This window comes from Ochotona curzoniae, unplaced genomic scaffold (genome assembly GCF_017591425.1).
Source record: "Ochotona curzoniae isolate NIBS_2020 unplaced genomic scaffold, NIBS_Ocur_1.0 contig_4792, whole genome shotgun sequence".
NCBI lineage: Eukaryota > Metazoa > Chordata > Mammalia > Lagomorpha > Ochotonidae > Ochotona > Ochotona curzoniae.
The window spans coordinates 6,563,337-6,585,999 of record NW_024466389.1 but is presented as its reverse complement, the minus strand read 5'-3'; the positions used below and the strand labels follow the sequence as shown (position 1 = coordinate 6,585,999).

Genomic DNA, 22,663 nt, shown 5'->3' with positions numbered 1-22,663 from the left:
CTCCAGTCTCCATCCCTCCCCAAGTCACCTGGGTGAGTGGAGGGGTGGTGCTGGGCTTTGTGGGAATGCTGGGTCCCAGGCTCCAGCCTCATGCAGGATGAGTGCTCTGCACCCTGGCCTCTGAGCACTGCCCTGCCCCTCGCACCCTCACACATCCAGCCCCCTCCTCACCTGGATCTTGTAGTTGAAGAACTGGGCAGAGCGCTTGAAGCGGCGGAAGCCCTCCGTCTCTTTGGTGGCCACCGTGAGGACTAGCAGGTTGTCTGTGGACAGAGAAGGGCATGAATGGGAGTGGATGCAGGAGGGGAGGTGATGGGGGAAGGGGGAGCAGGGATGATTACCTGCAAGGACCTGGCAGATCCTGGCACAACCCACACCCACCTCCAGGCCACCCCAGACCACCCCTGCCCCACCCAATGAGGCCCAGGCAGGAGGGCTGTGACCGCTCAGCTGGGCTCTGCTCTCCCGTGGCCCCGGGGCTCACAGGGACAGGGAGAATCCACTTGGATGCTGCCGCTGGGGGACCCCTCTGCAGCCGGCGTGGGACCTTAGCCTCTGCGTGGCAAACACAAGGCTCAATGCACCACCTCCACACCCTGGGCAGACATTACTAATCATCTCCACAGTGCTTCTCCCAAGCCTCACCCAGTTCCTGGGTCTCCCAACACTGCACTCCGAACAGTCAGCCCAGAGTGGAAGTCACCTGAAATCCGCCCCCCACCCCCACAGTCTACCTGTGACCTCGGGACAGACGAGCTGTCAGTGTCTTCCTAAGAAGGGGCCTCTCTGAAACTCTGCAGTATGATTCCCCTCTGACAGAATCTGCTGGAAACAGCCCCCCACCCAGCAGCCGTGGGAGCACCAGAAGCCCCTCATAGACCACCCTGTGGGCTCCGTAGGGATTTGAGGAATGTGGAGTTGGCCTGCCCATCCCAGCTCCACCCCTTAGAGCTGTGTAGCACTGGGTAAACCCTAGGCCTCTCTGAGACTGAGAATAAAGAGGAGCCCCCACCCCAGGGTGAGGGGACCAGCTGAGTGGGACCAGGCATGGAAAGTGCTTCCTGGGCCACCCACACAGACCCAGGGCCTCAGCCAGAGATGGTGGCTGGGAGTGACCTGCCCTGGCATGCAAGCTCCCCACCAATCCCAACCCAGCAGGGTGATGTTCTCACCCTCCAGCAGGGGGCCTCACTTCCTGTCCTGGCTACGTGGGGGCCCCCTTCCTCTAACCTTCTCCACACCACAGGAGCAGCAGGTACAAAGATATCCTGGCCCCACAGCACCTCAGGAAGCCACCTCAGCTCACCATAAATGCAGTGTGAATCAGAATCCCCTGAGGATGTAGGACTCAAGGAACCAAAGGCCAGGTCAGCAGCAGGCAGCTGAGGCCACCCCCGCCCCTCTGTCCTAGCAAGGCGGGAGAAGCCTGGGCCCCATCAACAAAGGGCTCTCGCTTACCAGGGCTGGCTGAGGCTGGCCCCAGACAGGGGGCTGGCGCCAGGCAGCCCTGCAAGAACTGGCAGATCAGATGGGGCAGGAGGGGGTACAGATGCACCCAGCAGGTATGGTGGATTAGGGGGAAGAGACCTCACCAACTGATTCAGGTCCAGAAAGGGGAGCAAGGTTCCCCAACTCCTGCCAGGATGGCTAAGTTCCCACTCTCCCCTTCTCAACAGGGGCTGTCTGGGGACAGGAGAGTGTCACATTTCAGGCATGGACAAAGCCAGCCTGTGAGTCTAGCTTCCCCAAGGAGCAGTCAGCAGTCAGCAGAGGAGGGGCAGAGGGCTAGGATCTCAAATTCCTGCATCCAAACCCCAGCCCTCGGGCCGCACTTCTGGGCAACACACTGGGCGCCAAAGCACTGGACCCAGGAGAACCCTGCGCTGCACAGTTAGGACATTGAGACCCACCAGAGACAGGGAGGACCTGACCCCAGGAGTGGCCCCGGGAAGCCCAGACCCCAGGCCCCTCTCGTAATCTCACTACATTCATGTATCGCCCAGGTAAAGAACCTCAGTGTTTTCTGCCTTTTGTGATTTTTGCCTTACTTGCTTGGCTGGGGGCTGGGTGAACTCCAGGACACCTGGCAGGTCACGTAAGCAGAGCACTCCTCAGGAAGGAGGCCCCTTGGTGTTAGATAAGACCCACTACCCTATAGCCCACCAGTTCGTACGTTTTGAAAGTTGCTTGCTTCAAACCCACCAACAGAAGCCTGCCAACTTGCTCTTTTTAAAAGTTAACAGATAAACTGACCAATCATGACTGTATAATTATATGAAATTGGTCTAAAAAACCCTGTGCTGTTGAACCTCAGTCCTTTTTTTTTCTGGACCTTCTGCTGCAGCTTTTCCGGCTTCAGCCACCGTGGCGGCGGCTGCTACTGCTCCCCCGTGCTGGGAAGGCTAGCTTAGTTCGAATAAATCGCCTTTATGCATTTGCATTGACTTCAGACTCCTGATGATTTTCTGGGAATCACAAAATCTGGGCACAACGCAGGCCCAAGCTGGCAGCCAGGCCTTTTGTTGAAATGGCCCTGTCCCCCCACCTGTCATCCAGGAAACTTTCTAGCCAGATTAGGAGGTTGGGCCCTAGCCCTTCACCCACCAGACCCACCTGCCTCCCCTGGCTCACGCCTTTTGCCAGGTGTCTACACTTGGACCTTAACAAGCCCTGCCTTCCCTGGGTCTCCAGTGCCTACCCCGCAGTCAAGAGCCCCATGAGACCACTAGGTTGGGAGGAACCAAGTTGACCAGGATGTCAGCCTTGCAGGGGAAGTGGGCAAGACCAGAGGCTGGGGCTTAGGGCCACAGGTCTTATAAGGAGTTATTCGAGTATCCCACCCTGGAACCGGCGCCATTTCTTCTTCCTCACAGCTCATAAAATTCACGCCAGTCCAGCCATCCACCAATCAGATATAACTTGGCATTCCACCTGAGAATCCCACCCCCAATCTTCCAGCCCCTTCCCCAACCCCGCCCACTCACCAATCATCCCTAGGCATTCACCTGCAGGTACCAATCCCCTGGGGCCTGCCCTCAAGCCCTCCCAGTCCTGGCAGACAAAAAGGCCCCCAGGTGCAGCTCTCCCATCTCTTCTTTGCTCTTCTCTAACTCTCTCCTCCTTCCAGCCTCTCCTCCCTCCCCCCTTCCCCTTTTCCTGCCCCGCTGGAATAAACCTCCTAAGATCCCTCGTTGCATCTGGTGTTTTCAGCTCGGAAGTAACTGCGTGTAAAATATCGTAATATCATATGAACTAGAACTCAACCACTGTTTTAAATAACTAACAGGTCTGAGGTGGGCCCAGAACTCTGGATCTTTCCTGCACTCCTCAGGTGATTTCTGACATCGACTATCCTGGGGGTTCACCATCCCAGCCCAAGGCTCTGATCCTCTGCCTCTAGGCTCCAATGCTGGGTCTGGGGGCGAGAGGACAAAAGGCAAGCCCCGCCCCACGGACCCTGGCAACACCTCTGACTGCCCTCTCCCTGAAAAGCGCTGCCAAGTCCAGGTCGCATTCATTCTCTTGATCTCATTGCCACACTTACTCCTTTCCACCAGAAGCCCCTGGCCCACCTCCCCCAGGAAGCCCTACTTCATAAGGCCCAACCCTCATGCGGTCATTCCATTTACCCAACACTTGGTATCTGGGCACAGACCTGCACCTCTGCCCTGGGCCAGGTCTGGGTCACATTTTTATTTTCTTGGTCTTTTCCATCCCGGCTAGGATGGAGCATGACCAAAATGTGGTGATTTTAAGAGCCAGGACAAGGAGCCATATCCGATGTGACCACTGCCACCCGATGAGGTGGGCAGCATGTCTGTGGATGAAGAGCCTGAGGCACAGAGCGGCTAAATAACTTGCCAAGTGCCCAGAGGCAGGGAGCACGGGCTGACCACACACTGAACATCACCATGTGCTGGCCAAGAGCCCAGCATTTCAACAGCCCCAGCTGCAGACACCCTGCAGCATCACCTGCCCTCTCTCATGCCCGGCTGGCCTGGGCCCCCAGTGCCAGTCATGCGGGAAGGCCTCTTTCCGGCCCGTCCCCAGGCCAGTCAGGGCTCTGAGCAGCCACAGGGTGCCAGCGTGGCTTCCCAGTCCCAGGACTCCCCAGTCTGCTTTCTGTCTGCTGCAGCCAGCCTGCCTTGGGCTGAGTCCAGGGCGTACATCAGGCCTGGCACCTGAACACTCAGCTGCCCCTACCTGTTGCCTGGAATCCAGTAATGATTTTCCCAGATGGAGAAAGGAGGGACAACAGACAAGGAAGGGAGAGACAGACTGCCGGGAAGCTAAAGGACCTTTCCAAGCCTTAGTTTTCTAGTCTGTGAAAGAGGAGGAACACAGACAACCACCCAACAGGTCCTTCCTTGCTGCAGGCGACATCCAACCAACTGTAACCCCAGAACATTTGGCAGAAAGCTGCTTCTACACTCAGCATGTGCACAGGTCCCCTTTTTGCCATCACTCCCGAAACAACACAGCGTACCTACCTGCAGTTCCTAAAAGTCAGAGTTACAGAAGGAAAGACAGAGATCACCCTTCTGCTGGGGGCCTCAGGTGTGCGGGTGGGCCACAGTGAAGCCAGGAGCCCTGGGCTTCCTCCAAGTCACCCATGTAGGTGCAGGGACCAAGCACCCAGGCTACCTTTGGCTGTTTTCCCAAGTACATTAACAGGGAGTTGGATCCAAAGTAAGACGCTGGCATAACATGCCATGGCTTCACCTGCTGTGCCATAACACCAGCTGCAATATAACAAGTGTTTGTATATTTATATTGCATTAGGGATTATCAAACACCTAGAGATGGTTTAAGGTGTATGGGAAGGACCAGCATTATGGTGTAACAGGGTAAGCTGCCACTTGCAGCACCAGCTTCCCATATGAGCACCAGTTCAAATCCCGGCTGCTCCACTTCCAATTCAGCTTCCTGCTAACGCACCTGAGAAGGCAGCAGAAGATGGCCCAACTGCTTGAGCACCTGCATCCATGTGGGAGATCTGGAAAAAAACTTCTGGCTCCTAGCTTCAGCCTGGCCCAACGGTGGTCAATATGGCTATTTGGGGAATGAACCAGAGAAGGGAAGGTCTCTTTCTCTCTTTCCCCTCCCCTCATTCTGTCTATCAAGTAAATAAATAATAACCTGTATCACTAAACAAAGTGTGCAGAAGGTGTGTGCGGTTTGATGCAAATATCACACCCTTTAATACAGGAAACTCGAGCAGCCTTGGGTTTCAGTGTCTGGGGAACCCGTGCACGTAGACACGAGGGGTGACTACACCTCCCCCAGAGATGTCTAAGGATCCCACAGTGGATGTCATATGGTGCTCAGCATCGTGGCCACGAGGCCCTTATCCCTGCGAGTCTCCCTGAAGAGGCCACTGCATAGGGCAGGAGCTATCCAGAGACCCAGGGGCCGCCTCCGGAGAGCGGGGCACATGCAAACCCAAGGAGGGGATCCTCATAGGATCGGACCTGGCTGGGCACCACTGGTGGCCCCCCTGCCCCAGCAGTCCCTGCCAGGTGAGGAAGAGAGGAAGAAGATGGTATATGGAAGCAGGCCTTGATGTCACGGCACGGCCATGACATGCCCAAACTGCCTTATGGGAAGGTAGGAGGCAGAACACTCTTCCTGTAGCCTCTCCCTAGCTGGGGCTGAAGCCATCCACAGGTCTGGCAAAATGGCAGGACATGGGGAGTCCCGGTGCCTGGTAGCTATGCTCGGGTAACTCACTGCTTGCCGTGAAACAACCTGACCTGCACAAGCCCAGCTGGTCTCCTGGAGCCATGTCCCTCAGCAGCTGCCCTTCCCTTGCCATCACCGAGCCAAGGCCTGCAGGGACAGGCGTGGACCCCGCCCGAAGGCCAGGGAGCAGGATACACATCTGGCCTCCCACTCTCCAGCTCCCCACCCCTCTGCCTGTCTTCATGATGCACCATCAAAGGCCTTTCCTATCCCCTGCATCGGACGGGAAGCTCCCAGGACAAGTAATGTCTCCTTGCTCAGACCCAGGGCTTTCCCAACACTGCAGCAAATCCCCTTCCCCAAGCTGGGACCCACTGCACACCCCCAGTGTCTGTTCCTAATTGCATATTCTTCCAGCTGCACCATGCCAGCCACCTGCCAGGGGGTGGGAGCAGCTGGCCTCTCTGGGGGCAGCGAGCAGCTCAGGCAAGGCCTGCTGGGAAAATGACCATTTGTGCTGAGTACCTGTCCAGCTGCCTGTGGGTCCCACCTCAGTTGGGTGTGGGGACAGAGACACCCAGAGTTGGGGGCCAGCAAGTGACACATCTGGGAACAGCTGTGGCAACCAGCCCGTTTTCACATCTACAAAACAGGGCATATAATTTCTCACCTATAAAGGCAGCACATAGAGCAAGGAAATCTGAGGACTCAACATAACAGCAGCCTGACATGGGGCCCTCACAGGAGAGAAGACAGGTTCTGCTGGGTGTTCTCCCTGCGTGGCCTCTGCTGCCCACCCAGCTCTCTGCGAGGGCAGCTGCAGCCCAGTCATCAGTATCACCCCTCTCTGGCCATCTCCTGGGATGATCTTGGGGTGGGAGGCTCACATGGACAAAAGCAAGCCAAAGAGAAGTACAGGCAAGATTCTAGTGCAGCAGCCTAGTAGCTAAAGTCCTCACCCTTGCATGCACCGGGATCTCATATGGCCGCCAGTTGGTGTCCCAGCTGTTCCACTTCCGATCCAGCTCCCTGCTTGAGGCCTGGGAAAGCAGAATGGAGGATGGTCCAAAGCCTTGGGACCCTGCACCTGTGCTAGACAGAGATCTTCTCTCTGTCTCACCTTCTCTCTGTATATCTGCCTTTCCAACACAAATAAATAAATCTTTAAAAGCAAAGCAAGTCCATGCAAAAGAGAAGGGGTATTATGGGGCCTCTGGCTTTGGTCAGTGAGGGGGCCTCCAGGACACAGGCCCTTTGCACACCCTACCAGCTATCAGCCCTATGCTTAGCCATTCCCTCAATGACTGTTTCTTTTTAAATTTTATTTTATTTTATTGGAAAGGCAGATTGCCAGAGAGAGAGGAGAGACAGGAACATCTTCCATCCTCTGGTGCACTCCTCAAACGGCCACAATGAGCACAGCTGAGCTGATCTGAAGCCAGGAATCAGGAGCTTCCTCTAGGTCTCCCGAGTGGGTACAGGGTCCCAAGGTTTTGGGTCATCCTCCACTGCTTTCCCAGGCCACTAGCAGGGAGCTAGTGGAAGTGGAGCAGCTGGGACACGAACCAGTGCCCATATGGGATCTTGGCATTTGCCAATGGTATTCATGCCAGAACTATTTTTTTTTTCTTTCAGATTAATGATTGAAGGAGAGATTGAATGATCGAAGAGAGGGAATCTCCCACCTTCTGGCTTACTCTCCTAACAACCACAATAGCTGGCACTGGGCTAGCCAAGGCCAGGCACCCGAAGCTCCATCGGGGATTCCCCCGTGACTGGCAGGAAAGCAAGCATCTGGGCCATCAGCCGTGGCCTTGCAGGTGCATGAGCAGAGAGCTGGACAGGAAGCGGAAGCAGGCTCCATTCCAGTCATTTCCATACAGGATGTCAACGTCCCAAGTGATGGTGGTGTAACCCCACTGGGCCTGTCATGAGGCTCTGCTGGTACCCCAGACACTGGAGGCCCTGTGTCCAGTGAGACACCCTGACCCACCCACTGTTCAGCGCTTTTAACTTTTATTTTTTTAAAGATTTATTTTATTTTTATCGGAAAGGCAGATACACAGAAAGGAGATACAGAGAGAAAAATCTTCAGAAAGCTGGAAGGGAATGGAACAGCTGGGATACGAACAGGAGCCCATATGGGATCCCAGTGTGTGCAAAGCAAGGATTTTAGCCACTAGGCTACTATGCTGGACCCCACAATTTGTGGGGTTTTTTAATGTTTATTTATTTATTTATTTATTTATTTATTTTTAAAAATGTATTTTTGTTGTTGTTGGAAAGTCAGATTTACAGAGAGAAGGAGAGAGAAAGATCTCCCATCCTCTGATTCACTCCCCAAGTGGTCATAATAATCAGAGCTGAACTGATCCAAAGCCAGGAGTCAGGAGCCAAGAGCTTATTCCAGGTCTCTCACACGGGTGCAGGGTCCCAAGGCTTTGGGCCGTCCTCGACTGCTTTCCTAGGCCACAGGCAGAGAGCTGGATGGGAAGTGGGACTGTTGGGATTAGAACCAGTGCCCATATGGGATCCCAGCACGTTCAAGGCGAGGACTTTAGCCACTAGGCCTCGCAGCAGGGCCCAAGATTTCCTCTTTTTAAATTAAAAGTTAAGGGCCCAGAACAATGGCTCACTCCTCACCCTGCAAATGCCTGGATCCTACAAGCGGCAGGTTCATGTCCCAGATGCTCCATTTCCCATCCAGCTCCCTGCTTGTGGCCTGAGAAAACAGTGGAGGATGATTCAAAGCTTTGGGATCCTGCACCCACGTGGGAGACCCAGAAGAAGCTCCTTGCTCCTGGCTTTGAATTAGCTCAGCTCCAGCCGTTGCGCTCACTTGGGGAGCAAACCAACAGGCAAAATGTCTCTCTGAGCTGTATATCCTTTTTCCTGTATATCTGCCTTTCCAATAATTAATACATAAATAGATAAACAAATCTAAAAAAAAAAAAACTTTCCTGGTATCTACACACATCCTCCCATGTCAATCATCTCTAGATAATTTAGGATATCAAGTACAATGTTATCTCACGCAGGGAGTACTGGCAAGGGGGCAAAACTCCACTCTCTCGGCTCAGTCCAAAACCGATTTTTTTTTTTTTTCTGACTACGTTCCATCTGCAGCTAGTGGATTCTGTGGACTCAGATGCCTAGGACCCAATGGGCTAGCTGGACTCGGGGTTCTGCGGTCCGCAGTTCTTCCCTGGGGTTCCTTCTGCTGTCCCTCGGCGCCCACATCTCACGCACCACACCATTCCTCACCCAGGTTGTCCAGCAAGGGAGAGAGCCGGCTGGGCTGGAATTGTGTGCAGCCCATGCCCTCCTCGGCGTTCTGGGGTCGTCAGCGGGCAGCTCTCGGGGTGGCCCGCCCAGAGCGGAGGGGAGGGACACTGGGGTTGGAGTCCAGGAGCCCCAGGACCAACCACCAGATAACCCGCTCCAATTCCCTCACGTTGCTCACGTTTGACCTGGACAGAGGAAGCCCAGCCTGGCAGGGAGCCGAGTTTGGGATAACTACTCCACAGGGGTGAGCCCCAACGCCAGAACTGGACCCACAAACTGCGCGCCCTGAGCAAGCGCCCGAACCCATGCTGGCGGGCCACCCTGCCCAACTGGAAAATGGGCTAACAGAGGGAACGGTGTCCGAGGCAGCGACGGCCTCAGGCCGCAGCCAGCGCTCCGCAAACAGCCCATGCCGTGAGCGCTGTCCCCGTGGCACCTCAGCTGTCCCCATTCCCTCTCCGCCCCCACCCCCGGCTCACCTATAGGGCCCGGGGTTCCGCCCCCAGGAAAACCGAACGCCTGCTCCCTAGACTCCCTCCCCAGCCAGGGCCTCCGGCGCGTACGGGGACGCTGCCCAGGCAGCCCCAGGTCCAGCCCGCCCGCCGAGCGCTCACCCTCCGGCTTGCCATCACCCTTCGCTGGGACCAGAAGCAGCCAGCCCAACGGGGCCAGGAGCAGCAGGGACCGCATGGCCGGGGCCTGGGGACGCTCGCGGCGGCGCGGGGCGCTGGGAACTCGGCACTGGGAACTCGGCGACGCGGCTGGCGGGGCGGCTGCCACGCACGGGACCCGCCCCGGGGGCGGTGCCTCCACGGGAGGAAGGCGGAGGGCGAGCCCAGCCCCGGGCCAAGACCCCGGCTTCCCTGCCCAGACTTTGGTAACTCTGCACCCCTGCGCCCCAGGCTCCCAGGAAAATGCAGGGCTTCCCAGCGCCTCTGCTCTACGGAGCTTGCCCGGGTTAAGGAGGTTACTGGAGCGCTTAGGACAGCCCGGGACGACCACCGCTCCCCACCCCAACACACACCTGGGGAAGGGGATCCAGGAGGACTGGAGTTTGTCCAGAGCCCCCTCCCCACTCCCACACAACTTCTTGAGTCTTTAATCCCTGAAGGCAAACTGCGAGCCCAAGGTTAATCGTTACTGAGCAAATGAATGAGCGGAATGCTTAGGGCGCCTACGCAGACGCCCGGGGACTGCCCCAGCTGGGAACATCCAGCGCTGACCACGGGCCCTGAGACACCATGGAACCGGACCCTGCCGCCTCTCTCCAGCAGATGGGGTTCCAGAAGAGTGGATGGTCGCTGCCATCCCGAGAGAGGAGGTTCCCGTACAGGAGTCAGTGGGATGGGAACAGGCATGGATGGCCCACGGATGGGAACATGGACAGGGAGATAAACAGCACCCAGACAGGACCTCCACTCCCTCTCGGGCAGGCCGCTGTCCCCAGGACATTGGCTGGTCAAAGCAGTGTGTGCAGAATGCCCTGGCTCAGCAAGGATAACCTATGCACCGGAGAGCCAGGATGGAAGATGGTTGTAGGCAAATGTGGTTATTTCCAGCTTAAAGATGTTTTTATACTGAATAATTTTTAGGTAGTCTTTACTTTCTTATTTCTACTTTTTTTTTTTTTTACACTAAATCTACTCCTCCTGGACAATTACACCACACCCACACCCGGTATTTTTAGAAAACAGGGACAATCACTGGGGACTCCACCGCCTTGCACAAAGCTCTGCTCCCGGCAGAGCTGGCAGCTGGCAGACAGGAGGCGGAGAGGAACTTAGCCACCAGCTGGGGCAGACGCGAGGAAGAGGCGTGGGCGGAACCCTGGGGTCTCCGCCTCTCCCCTGGGACCCAGAGCAGGACTCAGAGCTGGAAGCCACCGGATGTTTGAGATTTGGGACGATACAGACCCAGATGTCAGACTGCTACAGGGGGAAGTCTGGGGAGCGCAGAAGCAAGTCAGGCCAGTGTCATTTTAAAAATTATTTATTTATGGAAAGAGTTCCAGACAGAAGGAGAGACAGAAAGATTTTTCATGCTCTGGTTCACCCCCCAAATGGCCGCAATGGCCACAGCTGAGCTGATCCGAAGCCAGGAGCCAGGCTTCTTCCAGATCTCCCACGTGGATGCAGGGGTCCAAGCACCCGGGCCATCTTATGCTTTCCCAGGCAGGTTAGCAGGGAACAGGATAGGAAGTGAAGTAGCTGGGACTCAAACCAGTGTCCCTAGGGAATGCCAGCGCCACAAGTGAAGGTTTAGCGTGCTACTCTCGTGCTGGCCCCTGGCTAAGTTCCCTTCTCAACACTTTCTCTGTGTCATACTCAGTGTTGTCTCTACTTGTGAAATGAGGAAACTTGGGGCTCCATCACGTAGCTGACACGGGGCCATTGCAGGGAGGGGGCATAGGTACTCGGTTCTAACTCACCCTACATGAGTGTCCAAGGAGAAGGGTGCTGGAGGACTGCAGATTGGGGCTGAGGGGAAGCATATCCCCAGGTCCTGAAGCTGTGGTCCTGTCCCTCACATTGCCTGCTCTCTGCCTCCTTTGGAATCTACTTCCTGTTCTCTTCCCAAATTGGGAGAAGTTGTCAGTGGCTGGAACTCCATCCAAAGCAGGAGCCTGTCTCTTTAACCAGCAGCGGCTGCTTCCCAGCTGTGGCTCCGGCTACGTGCTCCACGTGCTGTGCGCAGTTAAAGGCGCAGGACTCTGGCCTGGGAGGGACTGGAAGAGCGCGTGGGCGGGGCTGCCGCCAGTGCTGCGAAGCCTTCCTCACTTTCTCCTGCTCTGTGTTGTTGGTTAGGGAGAGCCAATGGCCTTAGGGGACTGTCACCTTGTGCTGTGCTTGCTGCCAGCAGGTTGCTGTTTATATATATATATGTATATATATATATGTATATGTTATCGATTCCATGTTTTCTATGAGCTTTTGGAAGCCCTAGTGGAATTATGTATCTGGAGGCAAATGTAATTGTCCAAGGAATGGAGACAGTAGCTGTCCACAGGGACCAAAACAGCTGGCCCGGCGTCTAGGCAGAGCGAAGCTTTAATGCGATCCTTGCACTCTTTCTGCCTTTTAAATTGCTTCCCAAGATTTCAAGCTTGTGAATTTATTTCTCATTACTTATTTGAAAGCCAGAGAGGTCTTCCATGCACGAATTCACTCCTTCAATGATGGCAGCAGCCAGGCTGAAGCCAGGAGCCAGGAACTCCACTGGGTCCCCACATGCGTGTCAGGAACACAAGACCTTGGGCCAGCCTCTGTTGTCTTCCCAGGGTACACACTCGTAGAAAGCTGGATTGGATGTAGGCTTCATGTTGATATAGTGTGGGAGATGCCCAAGGAGTGGCACTACCCACTACGCCGCACTGCCCACTCCTGTGCTTGTTGCACTTTCTGTCATAAACAATTGGTCTTGTTCCTAGTACAAATACCTTGGGAAAACACAGAAACCGGACCCGGCTGCGTGGCCTAGCGGCTAAAGTCCTCACCTCCCTCACCTCAGGATCCCATATGGGCGCCGGTTCTAATCCCAGCAGCTCCACTTCCCATCCAGCTCCCTGCTTGTGGCCTGGGGAAGCAGTTGAGGCTGGCCCAAAGTCTTGAGACCCTGCACCTGTGTGGGAGACCTGGAAGAGGTTCCTGGTTCCCGGCAGAAAAGGGGAGAGACAGAGAGGAAGATCCTCCATCTGATGATTCACTCCCCAAGCAGCCGCAATGGCTGGAGCTGAGACAATCCAAAGCCAGGAGCCAGGAGCTTCTTCCAGATCTCCCACATGGATATAGAGTCCCAAGGCTTTGGGCAGTCTTCAATTGCTTTCCCAGGTCACAAGCAGGGAGCTAGATGGGAAGCAGGGCCACCAGAATTAGAGCCAGCACCCATATGGGATCCCAGTGCATGCAAGGTGAAGACTTTAGCCACTATGCTATCGCACCGGGCCCGGAAATAAACTGTTGTTCAAGCACTCCATGAGAGCACTGTCTCCCCATTTCTTTTGGATTGCTCTTCTGCCCAGGACACACAAGATAAACTTGCAGTTGTGGCCACTTGGGGACTGAACCCTTGGATGGAAGATCTTTCTGTCTCTTCTTTGTATAAATCTGGTCTACTTTTCCAATAAAAATTAATTTAAAAAAACGAAAACACAGGCTAAGCCAGGCAGTGTGCAAAATGCTTCATGTGTTTGTCCAATTTGAATCTGAGAGCAATCCTATTTTGAGTTTACGGTTGGAGAAGCAGGGCCCGAGAGGGCAGGCTTGCATGCACATGCCAGGCTCTTACTTGCCCTGCTTGCCTTGCTGCAGCCACGGTGCCGACCCTCATAGCTTAGTCCTTCTGCCTTCGGCTGGCAGAGAATGGCCATGGAGTTAAGACCATGAAGAACGAGCATTTCCTTTTAAGATCTTATTTGTCTGGGTCTTTTAAAGATTGGCTTTATTTACATGAAATGCAGAGAGTTACCGCGGGGAGAGCCAGAAGTTTTTCCATTGGCTGGCTCGCTCCTCAAACGGCTGCAACAACCAGGGTGAGCCAGGCTGAACCCAGACACCAGGAGCTTCGTCTTGGTCTCCCACGTGGGTGCCAGGGGAGTTGGGCCATCCTCTGCTGCTTTCCCAGGTGCATCGGCTGGGAGCTGGATGGGAAGTGGAGCAGCTGGGACCGCCCTGAGCCGTCTCATGGACTCAGGGATCTGCCCCCCAGATGGTTACAGAGGGGGGCAGAGATGTGAGTCTGTTTCACATGTTCGGAACTAAAAGCCCGTGTGGGCATCTGCCTCACTGGGCTCAGTGACCACCATGGATCCCCAAAGAGGCTTTTGGCTTCATAGACAAGGTGAGCCCTGCTCCTTGGCTATCTGTTCTAGCATAGCTGGCTGGGTCTCCTCTGGCTCACATCCATTCGTGAGCACATGCTGTGGCAGTCGGGGTGAATTCCCTGTCATTCCGGGGGCCTAGTGCATTTGCACAGCCACAGGAAGCCACCTCAGATGACCGCCAAACTTGCAACAACTGCGCCTTGTCCAGACACCGAGGCTGAGACACTTGCCCATTGTCTGCCTCAGATCCAAATGGAATCTTTTTTTCCCCCGCCAACGTACAGATTTTCAGATAATGCACAGTGCACGGCCATTCACAAGCGGTGAGCTCTTGATGTCTTATTTAGCAAGTCAGAACTCAGGCTCGTCATCAAGAAGATGGCTTGAGCTGCATCCATGCAGTGGACAGGCCTGGCAGGTGTCATCAAAGCTCCCCAAGGAGTCTGGTTTTCATGGCTCTCCTCTCTCTGTACTTTTCCATACCGTTCTAAGTTTTTTTTTACAACGTGGATCATTTTTGCAGAAACAAAAAAACAATTATTTCTTTTTATATCTTAGGGCTGCAGAATCCATCAGTAGCAAACTGGGCCAACACGTGTTGGACTTGGCAGGTGCCCTCTTTTTTTTTTAAGTACGTGAATTGGAGGTTTCCAGTCTATCCAGAATCACGCCTTCGTAAGAATTTCACCCTTTGCTGCCCGGGAACCAGCGGTAGCCACTGTCCCTCCCCGCAATGTGGCTCCGCCCTCTGCTCCCCGGCCCACCCCCTTTTACACCTGTCGCAAAAGAGGGGCAGCGCTTGGCGGCTGGTGTGTTTGACGGCCGGAGGCACCCGAGGAGGCGGAGGAGGAGGAAGCGGGCTGGCGGCGGCTGTGGCGGCTCTGGCGCGGCGCGGGGCGGGCGCCACGGTCCCGGCCGAGGAGTAAGGCGCGGGCGGCCGGGCCGGTGGGCTGGGCGGCGGGCCCGGCGGCCGCCCCCGCGCCGTGGCCCGCGCCTGGCGGCCCGATGTGGCTGCAGCAGCGGCTTAAGGGACTGCCGGGGCTGCTGTCGAGCAGCTGGGCCCGCCGTCTCCTCTGCCTGCTCGGCCTTCTGCTGCTGCTGCTGTGGTTCGCGGGCTCCGGGGCGCGGCGGGCGGCGGGCGGCCTGCACCTGCCGCACTGGGCGCTCGGCGAGCCGGGCGCGGCCGAGCCGTCCGCCTGCCTGGAGGCGGCCACCCGCGCCTGGCGCGGCCTCCGGGAGCGAGGCGAGGCCGTGCCGCTGGGCCCCGGAGTGCCGGCGCTGGTGGCCAACGGCTTCCTGGCCCTGGACGTGAACGCCAACCGCCTGTGGGTGACCCCCGCGGAGCGAGAGCCCGCCGTGACGCCGGACTTCGTGCCCTTGGTGCAGCTGCGGCCGCTGAGCGCGCTGGCCGAGGCCGGGGAGGCGGTGCTGCTGCTGCGAGAGGGCCTTCTGCGCCGGGTGCGGTGCCTGCAGCTCGGGGCGCCCGGTGCTGGCCCTGCGGGGGCCGTGCCCGGACCCGCCTCAGCCTCCGGCCTTGCGGGAGGCTCTGGCCGTGACTGCGTGCTGCTGCAGGAGGACTTTCTGGCACACCGGGGCCGACCCCACGTCTATCTGCAGCGCATCCAGCTCAACAACCCCACGGAGCGCGTGGCCGCGCTGCAGACCTTGGGGCCCACCGCGGGCCCTGCGCCCAAGGCCTTCGCCAGCACGTTGGAGAAGGTGGGAGACCATCAGTTTCTCCTCTACTCGGGCCGCTCCACGCCCTTGCCCACGGGGCAGGTGCACCTGGTGGTAGTAGCCGCCAAGAAGCTAGTGGACCGCCTGCAGGTGGCCCCCAAGACGCAGCTGGACGAGACGGTGCTGTGGGTGGTACACGTGTCGGGCCCGCTCAGCCCCCAGGTCCTGAAGAGCAGAGCGGCCAAAGAGCTCAAGGCCCTGCAGGACCTAGCGCGGAAGGAGATGCTGGAGCTCTTGGAGATACAGGCTGCCGAGCTGCTGCAGGACCACCAGCGCCTGTGGGCGCAGCTCTTCAGCTCAGGTGAGGCCCAGCCCGGAGAGGCACCTTCGGGGCGTGGGTGGGAGGGACTGTGGGCCTGGCTTTGGGAGTAACAGTGCCGTCCCCGTCAGGGAGCTCTTTGAGGTCAGCTGTTAGTACTGCTTGTTCTGGTAGGTGAGGCCCGAGGGCCAGCGGCGCATCAGGCCAGGCAGTGAAGCGCCAAGCGGCAGGTGCACCCACCCCACCCCTGCCCCGGCCTGCTGAAAGGCACCAGCCTCTTGGAGCCCGTGTGTCCAGAGCTTTCAGCAGCCAGGCATGTTTCTGCCTCTTGAAAACTCCTGTTCTCTGTTGGCTGCGGAGTAAATGAATATCCATTGTTGAGCCTAGAGGGGTTTTGGTATCCCTGGGTTCCATTGATGGGGCCCTCACTTTTGGTTGCTCTGAGAGACTCAGTCACTCAACAAGTGCTTGTCAGATGCCGCTGCCTGGGGCCAGAGGCTCTGCACCTGCAGGGACAGAGCGAGCAGAGCAGCGTCCCTGTTCTGGGGCTTGCTGAAGCGCTGGTAGCATGGAAGTCAGATGGCGGGGAGACAGAAGCTTGCACAGGGTGCGTGTTGTATGGTAAAGCATCCAGATGGGTGATGGAGGGTCAGAGTGTGGGGTGGGGTAGGGCGTTTCCCCAGGGAGGAAGCCTCGGGAGCCCAGGTGAGAGGCGTGGAGCGAGCTGAAGCCCTGGAGCCGAGCATCGTGGTGGAGTAGCCCGGGTGGCTGGCTGTAGGCAGCAAGGAGAAGGTGCTGTGAAGCAAGGCACCAGGTGGGTAAGGCCTTGGAGCCCTCGGTGAGGAGGGTAAACTTCCAGGGTGCTTTGAAAAATTCCTGGAAAATGGAGGTAAAAAGATACAGTTATTTTGGTGCAGAAAATCTTAAACTCCATGCATAGTGTTTCCATAAAGTGCATTTCCATGAACTTTTTAGAAAAAATACATTTGTTTGAAAGGCAGCGTTACAGAGTGTATGGAGGGTGGAGAGAGAAAGAGGCGTCTTCCATCTGCTGGTTTGTTCCCCAAAGGGCTGCAGCAGCCCAGAGCCATGCCGAATCAGAAGCTTTATCCAGGTCCCCAGGGCTCAAACACTTGGACCATCTTCTACTGCTTTCACAGGCACATTAGCAGGGAACTGGATCAGAAGTGGAGCCTCTGGCTCCGTGCGGTGGCCTAGGGCTAAAGTCCCTACCTTGCATACACTGGGATCCCATATGGGCCACGGTTCTAATCCCGGCAACCCTGCTTTTTCCATCCAGCTCCCTGCTTGTGGCTGGGAAGGCAGTTGAGGACAGCCCAAAGCCTTGGGACCCTGCACCTGCGTGAGACTGGGAAGAGGCTCCTGGCTCTGCTCTGGCCATTGAGGCCACTTGTGGAGTCAGTCATTGGATGGAACATCTTCCTCTCTGTCTTTCCTCTTCTCTGTATATCTGACTTTCCAATAAAAATAAATCTTTAACCAAAAAAGAAAAAAAAGTGGAGCAACTGGAACTCTACCCAGCACCTGTGGGTGATACAGGCAATTTAACCTATTATACCACAGGCCCAACACGCTTGTCAACTTTTTGAGATGCTGTTGTGTCCTTTTGTTTTTTTTTTTTTAATTTATTTATTTTCATTGGGAAGTCAGATATGTAGAGAGGAGGAGAGACAGAGAGGAAGATCTTCCCTCTGATGATTCACTCCCCAAGTGACCGCAACGGCCAGAGCTGCACTGATCTGAAGCCAGGAACCTCCTCTGGGTCTCCCACATGGGTGCGGGGTCCCAAGACTTTGGGATGTCCCCGACTGCTTTCCCAGGCCACAAGCAGAGAGCTGGATGGGAAGCGGGGCTGCCGGGATTAGAACTGGCGCCCATATGGGATCCCAGCGCTTTCAAGGTGAGGACTTTAGCCACTAGGCCACCGCTCCAGGCCCGATGCTGTTGTATTCTAAGTGGAATGGGGAGCTGGGCAGAGTACTGCAACATGCAGTGTCGACTGAGGGAGGCTGAGCGGATGTGTGTAGCCTGGTGAGGGACCTACAGGGTGACTTGTAATCTGGCGGCTGGAGCAGTTACTTGGGGACGCCTTGGAGGAGGCTGGGTGTGGTCTGGAACTGTTCAGACCATGTCAGGTTTACAAGGCTGCCAGATGTCAGGTAAAGATCCTAGCAGGCAGTGAGCTGTTGGAGGCAGCGTTCCCATAGATTTGGGAACTGTCTTCATGATAACCTTGTGTGTGTGATACCCAGATTCATGTGGATTGGGAGGTGCCACTTTAAGCTCCCTGGAAAACCAGGGAGAGGGCTGTGGCCCGCGGAGTTGGCACTGAGGAGGCCTCTGCCCTCTGATAGGACTGTAGGTTTCCAGCTCGGGTCAGCCTGTGGGTAAGGTGAGTTCAGACCCACGGGAGCTCAGAGCTGCTGTCTTTCCTGCCCTCTCTCTTTGTTTCGTCGCCTGTGCCGCCGGGCACGCCTCTGCCTCACCACAAGCTCTGTGTGCTTACAGGAGTGGAGATGAAGAAGATCACGGATGCCCACACACCCTCCAGCCTCACCGTGAACTTGACCCTGTACTACATGCTCTCCTGCTCCCCAGCCCCGCTGCTCAGCCCCACCCTGAGCCACAGGGAGCGTGAGCAGATGGAGTCAACGCTCAGCTACGAAGACCACTGCTTCAGCGGCCACGCCACCATGCACGCCGAGAACCTGTGGCCTGGCCGCCTGGCCTCTGTGCAGCAGATTCTGCAGCTGGCCGACCTGTGGAAGCTGACTCTGCAGAAGCGTGGCTGCAAGGGGCTGGTGAAGGTGGGTGCCCCGGGCATCCTGCAGGGCATGGTGCTCAGCTTCGGGGGGCTACAGTTCACCGAGAACCACCTCCAGTTCCAAGCCGACCCCGACGTGCTGCATAACAGCTATGCACTGCACGGCATCCGCTACAAGAACGACCACATCAACCTGGCCGTGCTCGCCGACACTGAGGGTAAGCCCTACCTGCACGTGTCCGTGGAGTCCCGCGGCCAGCCCGGCAAGATCTACGCGTGCGAGGCTGGCTGCCTCGAAGAGCCCGTGGAGCTGACCTCCGTGCCCGGAGGCCACACGTTCTCGGTCATGGTGACGCAGCCCATCACGCCGCTGCTGTACATCTCCACCGACCTCACGCACCTGCAGGACCTGCGGCACACGCTGCACCTCAAGGCCATTCTGGCCCACGACGAGCACATGGCCCAGCAGGACCCCGGGCTGCCCTTCCTCTTCTGGTTCAGCGTGGCTTCCCTCATCACCCTCTTCCACCTCTTCCTCTTCAAGCTCATCTACAACGAGTACTGCGGGCCTGGAGCCAAGCCTCTGTTCAGGAGTAAGGTAGGTCCCTGGGGAAGGCGTGGCGTGTCCTGCACTCATGTCCTGGGCTCTCAACCCCAGAGCAATGAGTGGGTTCCGAGAGGACCTCCCCAGGGCAGGGGTTGGAGTCCCAGCACCCTTCTGCTGCCAGCTTCCTGCTAAGGTCCAACCCATAAGGCGCAGGTGATGGTGGGCATGCAGGGGTCCCCAGTGCCCAGCTTCTGTCTGGGCCAGCCTTGGTGACTGTGGGCATTTGGGGAGTGAACCAGTGGATGGGAGCGCTGCCTGTCTGTCTTCCTCTCTGTTCACCTTTCAAATAAGTACAGATTAGAGAAAACAACTTCCCACGGAGCGCAGGGAAGGGGGAGCTATGGGGATCCAGGTGTGAACTGCTGGGTCTCCAGCCGCGTCTTCCTGAGGTCCCTCCCTCCCCAGATCCCAGCCCCAAAACCAGAAGCTGGCAGAAGCCTCCACTGGGGCCTGGGCCTAGCTCTCCACCCACGGTACTCTCTCCCTCCTTGGTGTGGGCCTCAGCCATCCTGGCAAGACAAGGCAGAAGGACAGTGGCATTCCCCACCTGTTGCCCAACCAGGCTGTCCTCTGAGAGCTACCGCAGGCCAAGCCACCTGCTTTGCCTGTGGCCACTCAGCTGTGACTGGCTTTGTGGGAGCCTGCGGGAGGCCTGTTCAGGGGACCTGTGCTTCTGCCTGCTCTCCTTAGCCCTGTGCCTGCACCCCCTTCCTCCCTCCCCTCTCTACTGAGCTTCTCTGGCTGAACTGTAGTGACACCTGCCAGGTGTCTGAGAGCCAAGGTCCCTCTGGGCGTCTGCTGACACCCCCTGGGCCGGGACCCAGGAAAGATGACAGCTCTTGCCCTCTCGGAGCAGTGAGGGGAGGCAGGTCTGAGCGTCTCAGACTGGAGAACAAACTCCGATCCAGAAGCAAACCTGAGCCCGCAAAGCCTTCTGGGTCAGCCAGTGCATCCTTGGCGTCCCGTGGCCCTGGCGCTCTCTGTAGGGGCAGGCTGCCCTTCCCCTGCGCCCAAGGGCTACTGTCACTCTCCTTGTTCCCCACACAAGCAGCGACACTAAACCGCCGTCATGGAACACTGACCCCATCCCTGGCCGCTCACAGGGAATGTGTCCATTGGCAGGGAACACCTGGGGCTGCTGAGCCTGGTGGTGCGGCCCAGGGCTGGCGCAGAGCCCAGGCGGGGTGGCGGGCTTGTCTCAGTTCTGCCTCCCGCGGGGTCGGCTGTGAGCGCTGACGGCTGCTTTTGTTACCCACACAGGAAGATCCCAGTGTGTGAGAGCTGACAGCGTGCTCATGGCCACCCTCGGCCCAGACACCCAGTGCCGAGCGCCCTGCTGCTGCAACAAGGGAGCCTTTGGGAGCACCCACCCTTTGTGCCTTGCTGGGGGACCCAGTGATGTAGACGGATGTGTGGAGAGTCAGCTGGGGGGCGGGGGAGGGGCGGTGGCCTCCTGTGCACTTGCGACTCAATAAAGTGAACTGATACGGAAAATACTTGAACTTGAACTCCCTCCTTCCCCGTGTCCCCTGCTTCTGCCCCCGGAAGTAGACCCTCTTGGGAGAGACTCAGGCCTGGAAATGGTTGTTCTTCTAATTTAATGTGCCCCTTCCTGAATGAACTTCTAATTTATTTTGTGGAGATGTTGCTGGTGGCATTGGTGGCCACTGTGGGTGCCGGGTGCTGGCCGTGACCCCCTCGTGGCCCCACCCGACCCTGGGCCTCGGGTTTGCACGTGGTCCCCTTCCTCTGAGCCTTGGGTTTTGTACTTTGGGGCTTTGGGGAGCTGTTTAACCTTCTAGGGGTTGATGATTGTTGGGTTTTGAAATACCAAAGCTTTTTTGGTTTTGTTCTGTTCTGTTTTTAAATAAAGATCTGTCAAACTTCCAAGCCTGGTTGATGTGTGGCTGCAGCTCCCGGAGCCTTCCGTCCGTCATGCCCACCCACCCTCATCCCCACTTGCCTTGCATGTCCCGAATGGGACCGGCAGAGACCCCTGCGGCTGGCGCCCGGTGGAAACGCTGCCCTCTTCCCAAGGAGCCAGCTTCCTACTCTGCTGGGGCTCTGCTGTCCCCAGTCCCTTCCTTAATACGGCTCCATACCCCCGGCACCCACCTTAAAAAGTCCGGGCTCTCCTGCTTTGGTTTTGCTGCCCCTAGGAAATAGCAGGAAGCCTTGGGGTGGTAGGCTGAGCCTGCTGTGGCTGAAGCCAGGGTCAGTGCCCCCTGCTGTGTGCGCAGAAGGGAGCTGTTCACTCTGGGGACCAGAGAGGGCGTGGGCTGCATGGTGGGTCCCCTGCAAGGCTGTCAACCTCTGTGGCAGCCACCTTGTTGGGCTCCTGGCATGACTTGCCAGGAAGGCAGTCGATCGGCCAGGGAGCCTGCTGTGCAACCACAGCGGAGTCAGCTGGGCGCTACTGTGGTGCCCAGCTTCCCAGCCCCTTCAGTCCACGCCCCTTCCGTTTCTGCTCATGCTGTGCTGGAAGCTGCCTGACTGCAAGGAAGCTTCCACTCTGCGTTGAACTTGCACCTGGGTATGTGAACCCCAATTCCCAACTCCTGGGAAGTATCCACTGAGCGATGAGTATCAGTGAACTCGTATTTGGGGTTGAAGTTCTGTCAGGTGCCTGCCATTATTGCTTTACGTGAACATGGCTCTCAGTTTGAAGGGTTGGCGCTGTGGTACAGTGGGTAAGGATTCCACCCTCAGCACCACATCCTCTATGGGTGCCAGTTACTGCTCGGGCTGTCCCACTTGCAGTCCAGCTCCCCCGGGAGTAGCAGAAGATGGCCTGAGAGTCTGTTACCCTGCTCTCATGTGGGAGGCCAGGAAGAAACTCCCAGCTTCGGACAGGCCCAGCTCCAGCTGTTGAGGTCATGTGAGGAGTGGGCCAGTGGATGGAAGATCTCTTTGTCTCTCCTTTTCTCTGTAAATCTGCCTTTCAGGGCCCAGCACTGTAGCCTGGTGGCTAAAATCCTCACCTTTCTGGGATCCCATATGGACGCCAATTTTAATCCCGGCAGCTCTGCTTTCCTTCCAGCTCCCTGCTTGTGGCCTGGGAAAGTAGTCGAAGACCGCCCAAATTCTTGGGATCCTGCACCCACATGAGTGACCCGGAGGAAGCTCCTGGCTCCTAGCTTCAGATTGGTACAGCTCCAGCTGTTGCAATCACTTGGGGGGCGTATCAGTGGACAGAAGATATTCCTCTCTGTCTCTCCTCTTTATCTCTGTTTTGCCAATAAAAATAAATAATTTTTTTAAAATCTGCCTCTCAATTCTTTTAAAAGGATGTTAATTTGGGAGTTGAGGAACACGGCCCTTAGTGATTCTGCCCAACGTCCCGCATGGCTGTGGAGCACCAGCCCGCCCAGCCCCAGGTCTGCCCTCAGGACTCCTCTGCTGGCTTCCAAGCTGGGGTTCCCATAGGCTGGCCCCGCAGGCCTTGGGCTGTCCCTGCAGGGTCTGCTCTGCTTGGCCAGATGGCCACCA

General features: G+C 56.9%; 2 protein-coding genes across 2 annotated transcripts in view; one reads left to right on the top strand and one right to left on the bottom strand.

Moving 5' to 3' along the window:
* Nucleotides 1-9,684, bottom strand: part of PLOD1 (procollagen-lysine,2-oxoglutarate 5-dioxygenase 1) — a 29,364-nt gene extending 19,680 nt beyond the window's left edge. The window contains exons 1-2 of the mRNA XM_040987928.1: nucleotides 9,582-9,684; nucleotides 172-263 (exon numbers count right to left, since the gene is read on the bottom strand). Of these exons, the coding sequence (XP_040843862.1) occupies nucleotides 172-263; nucleotides 9,582-9,657 (168 nt within the window). The 5' untranslated portion in view covers nucleotides 9,658-9,684. The remainder of the gene's footprint in view (nucleotides 1-171; nucleotides 264-9,581) is intronic.
* Nucleotides 9,685-14,597: 4,913 nt separating this feature from the next.
* KIAA2013 (KIAA2013 ortholog) lies at nucleotides 14,598-21,060 on the top strand. Its single transcript, XM_040987927.1, has 3 exons — nucleotides 14,598-15,824; nucleotides 18,312-19,165; nucleotides 20,435-21,060. Exons 1-3 carry the CDS (start codon nucleotides 14,792-14,794, stop codon nucleotides 20,450-20,452), a joined length of 1,905 nt encoding a protein of 634 aa, XP_040843861.1. The 5' UTR covers nucleotides 14,598-14,791; the 3' UTR covers nucleotides 20,453-21,060.
* Nucleotides 21,061-22,663: the final 1,603 nt, after the last annotated feature.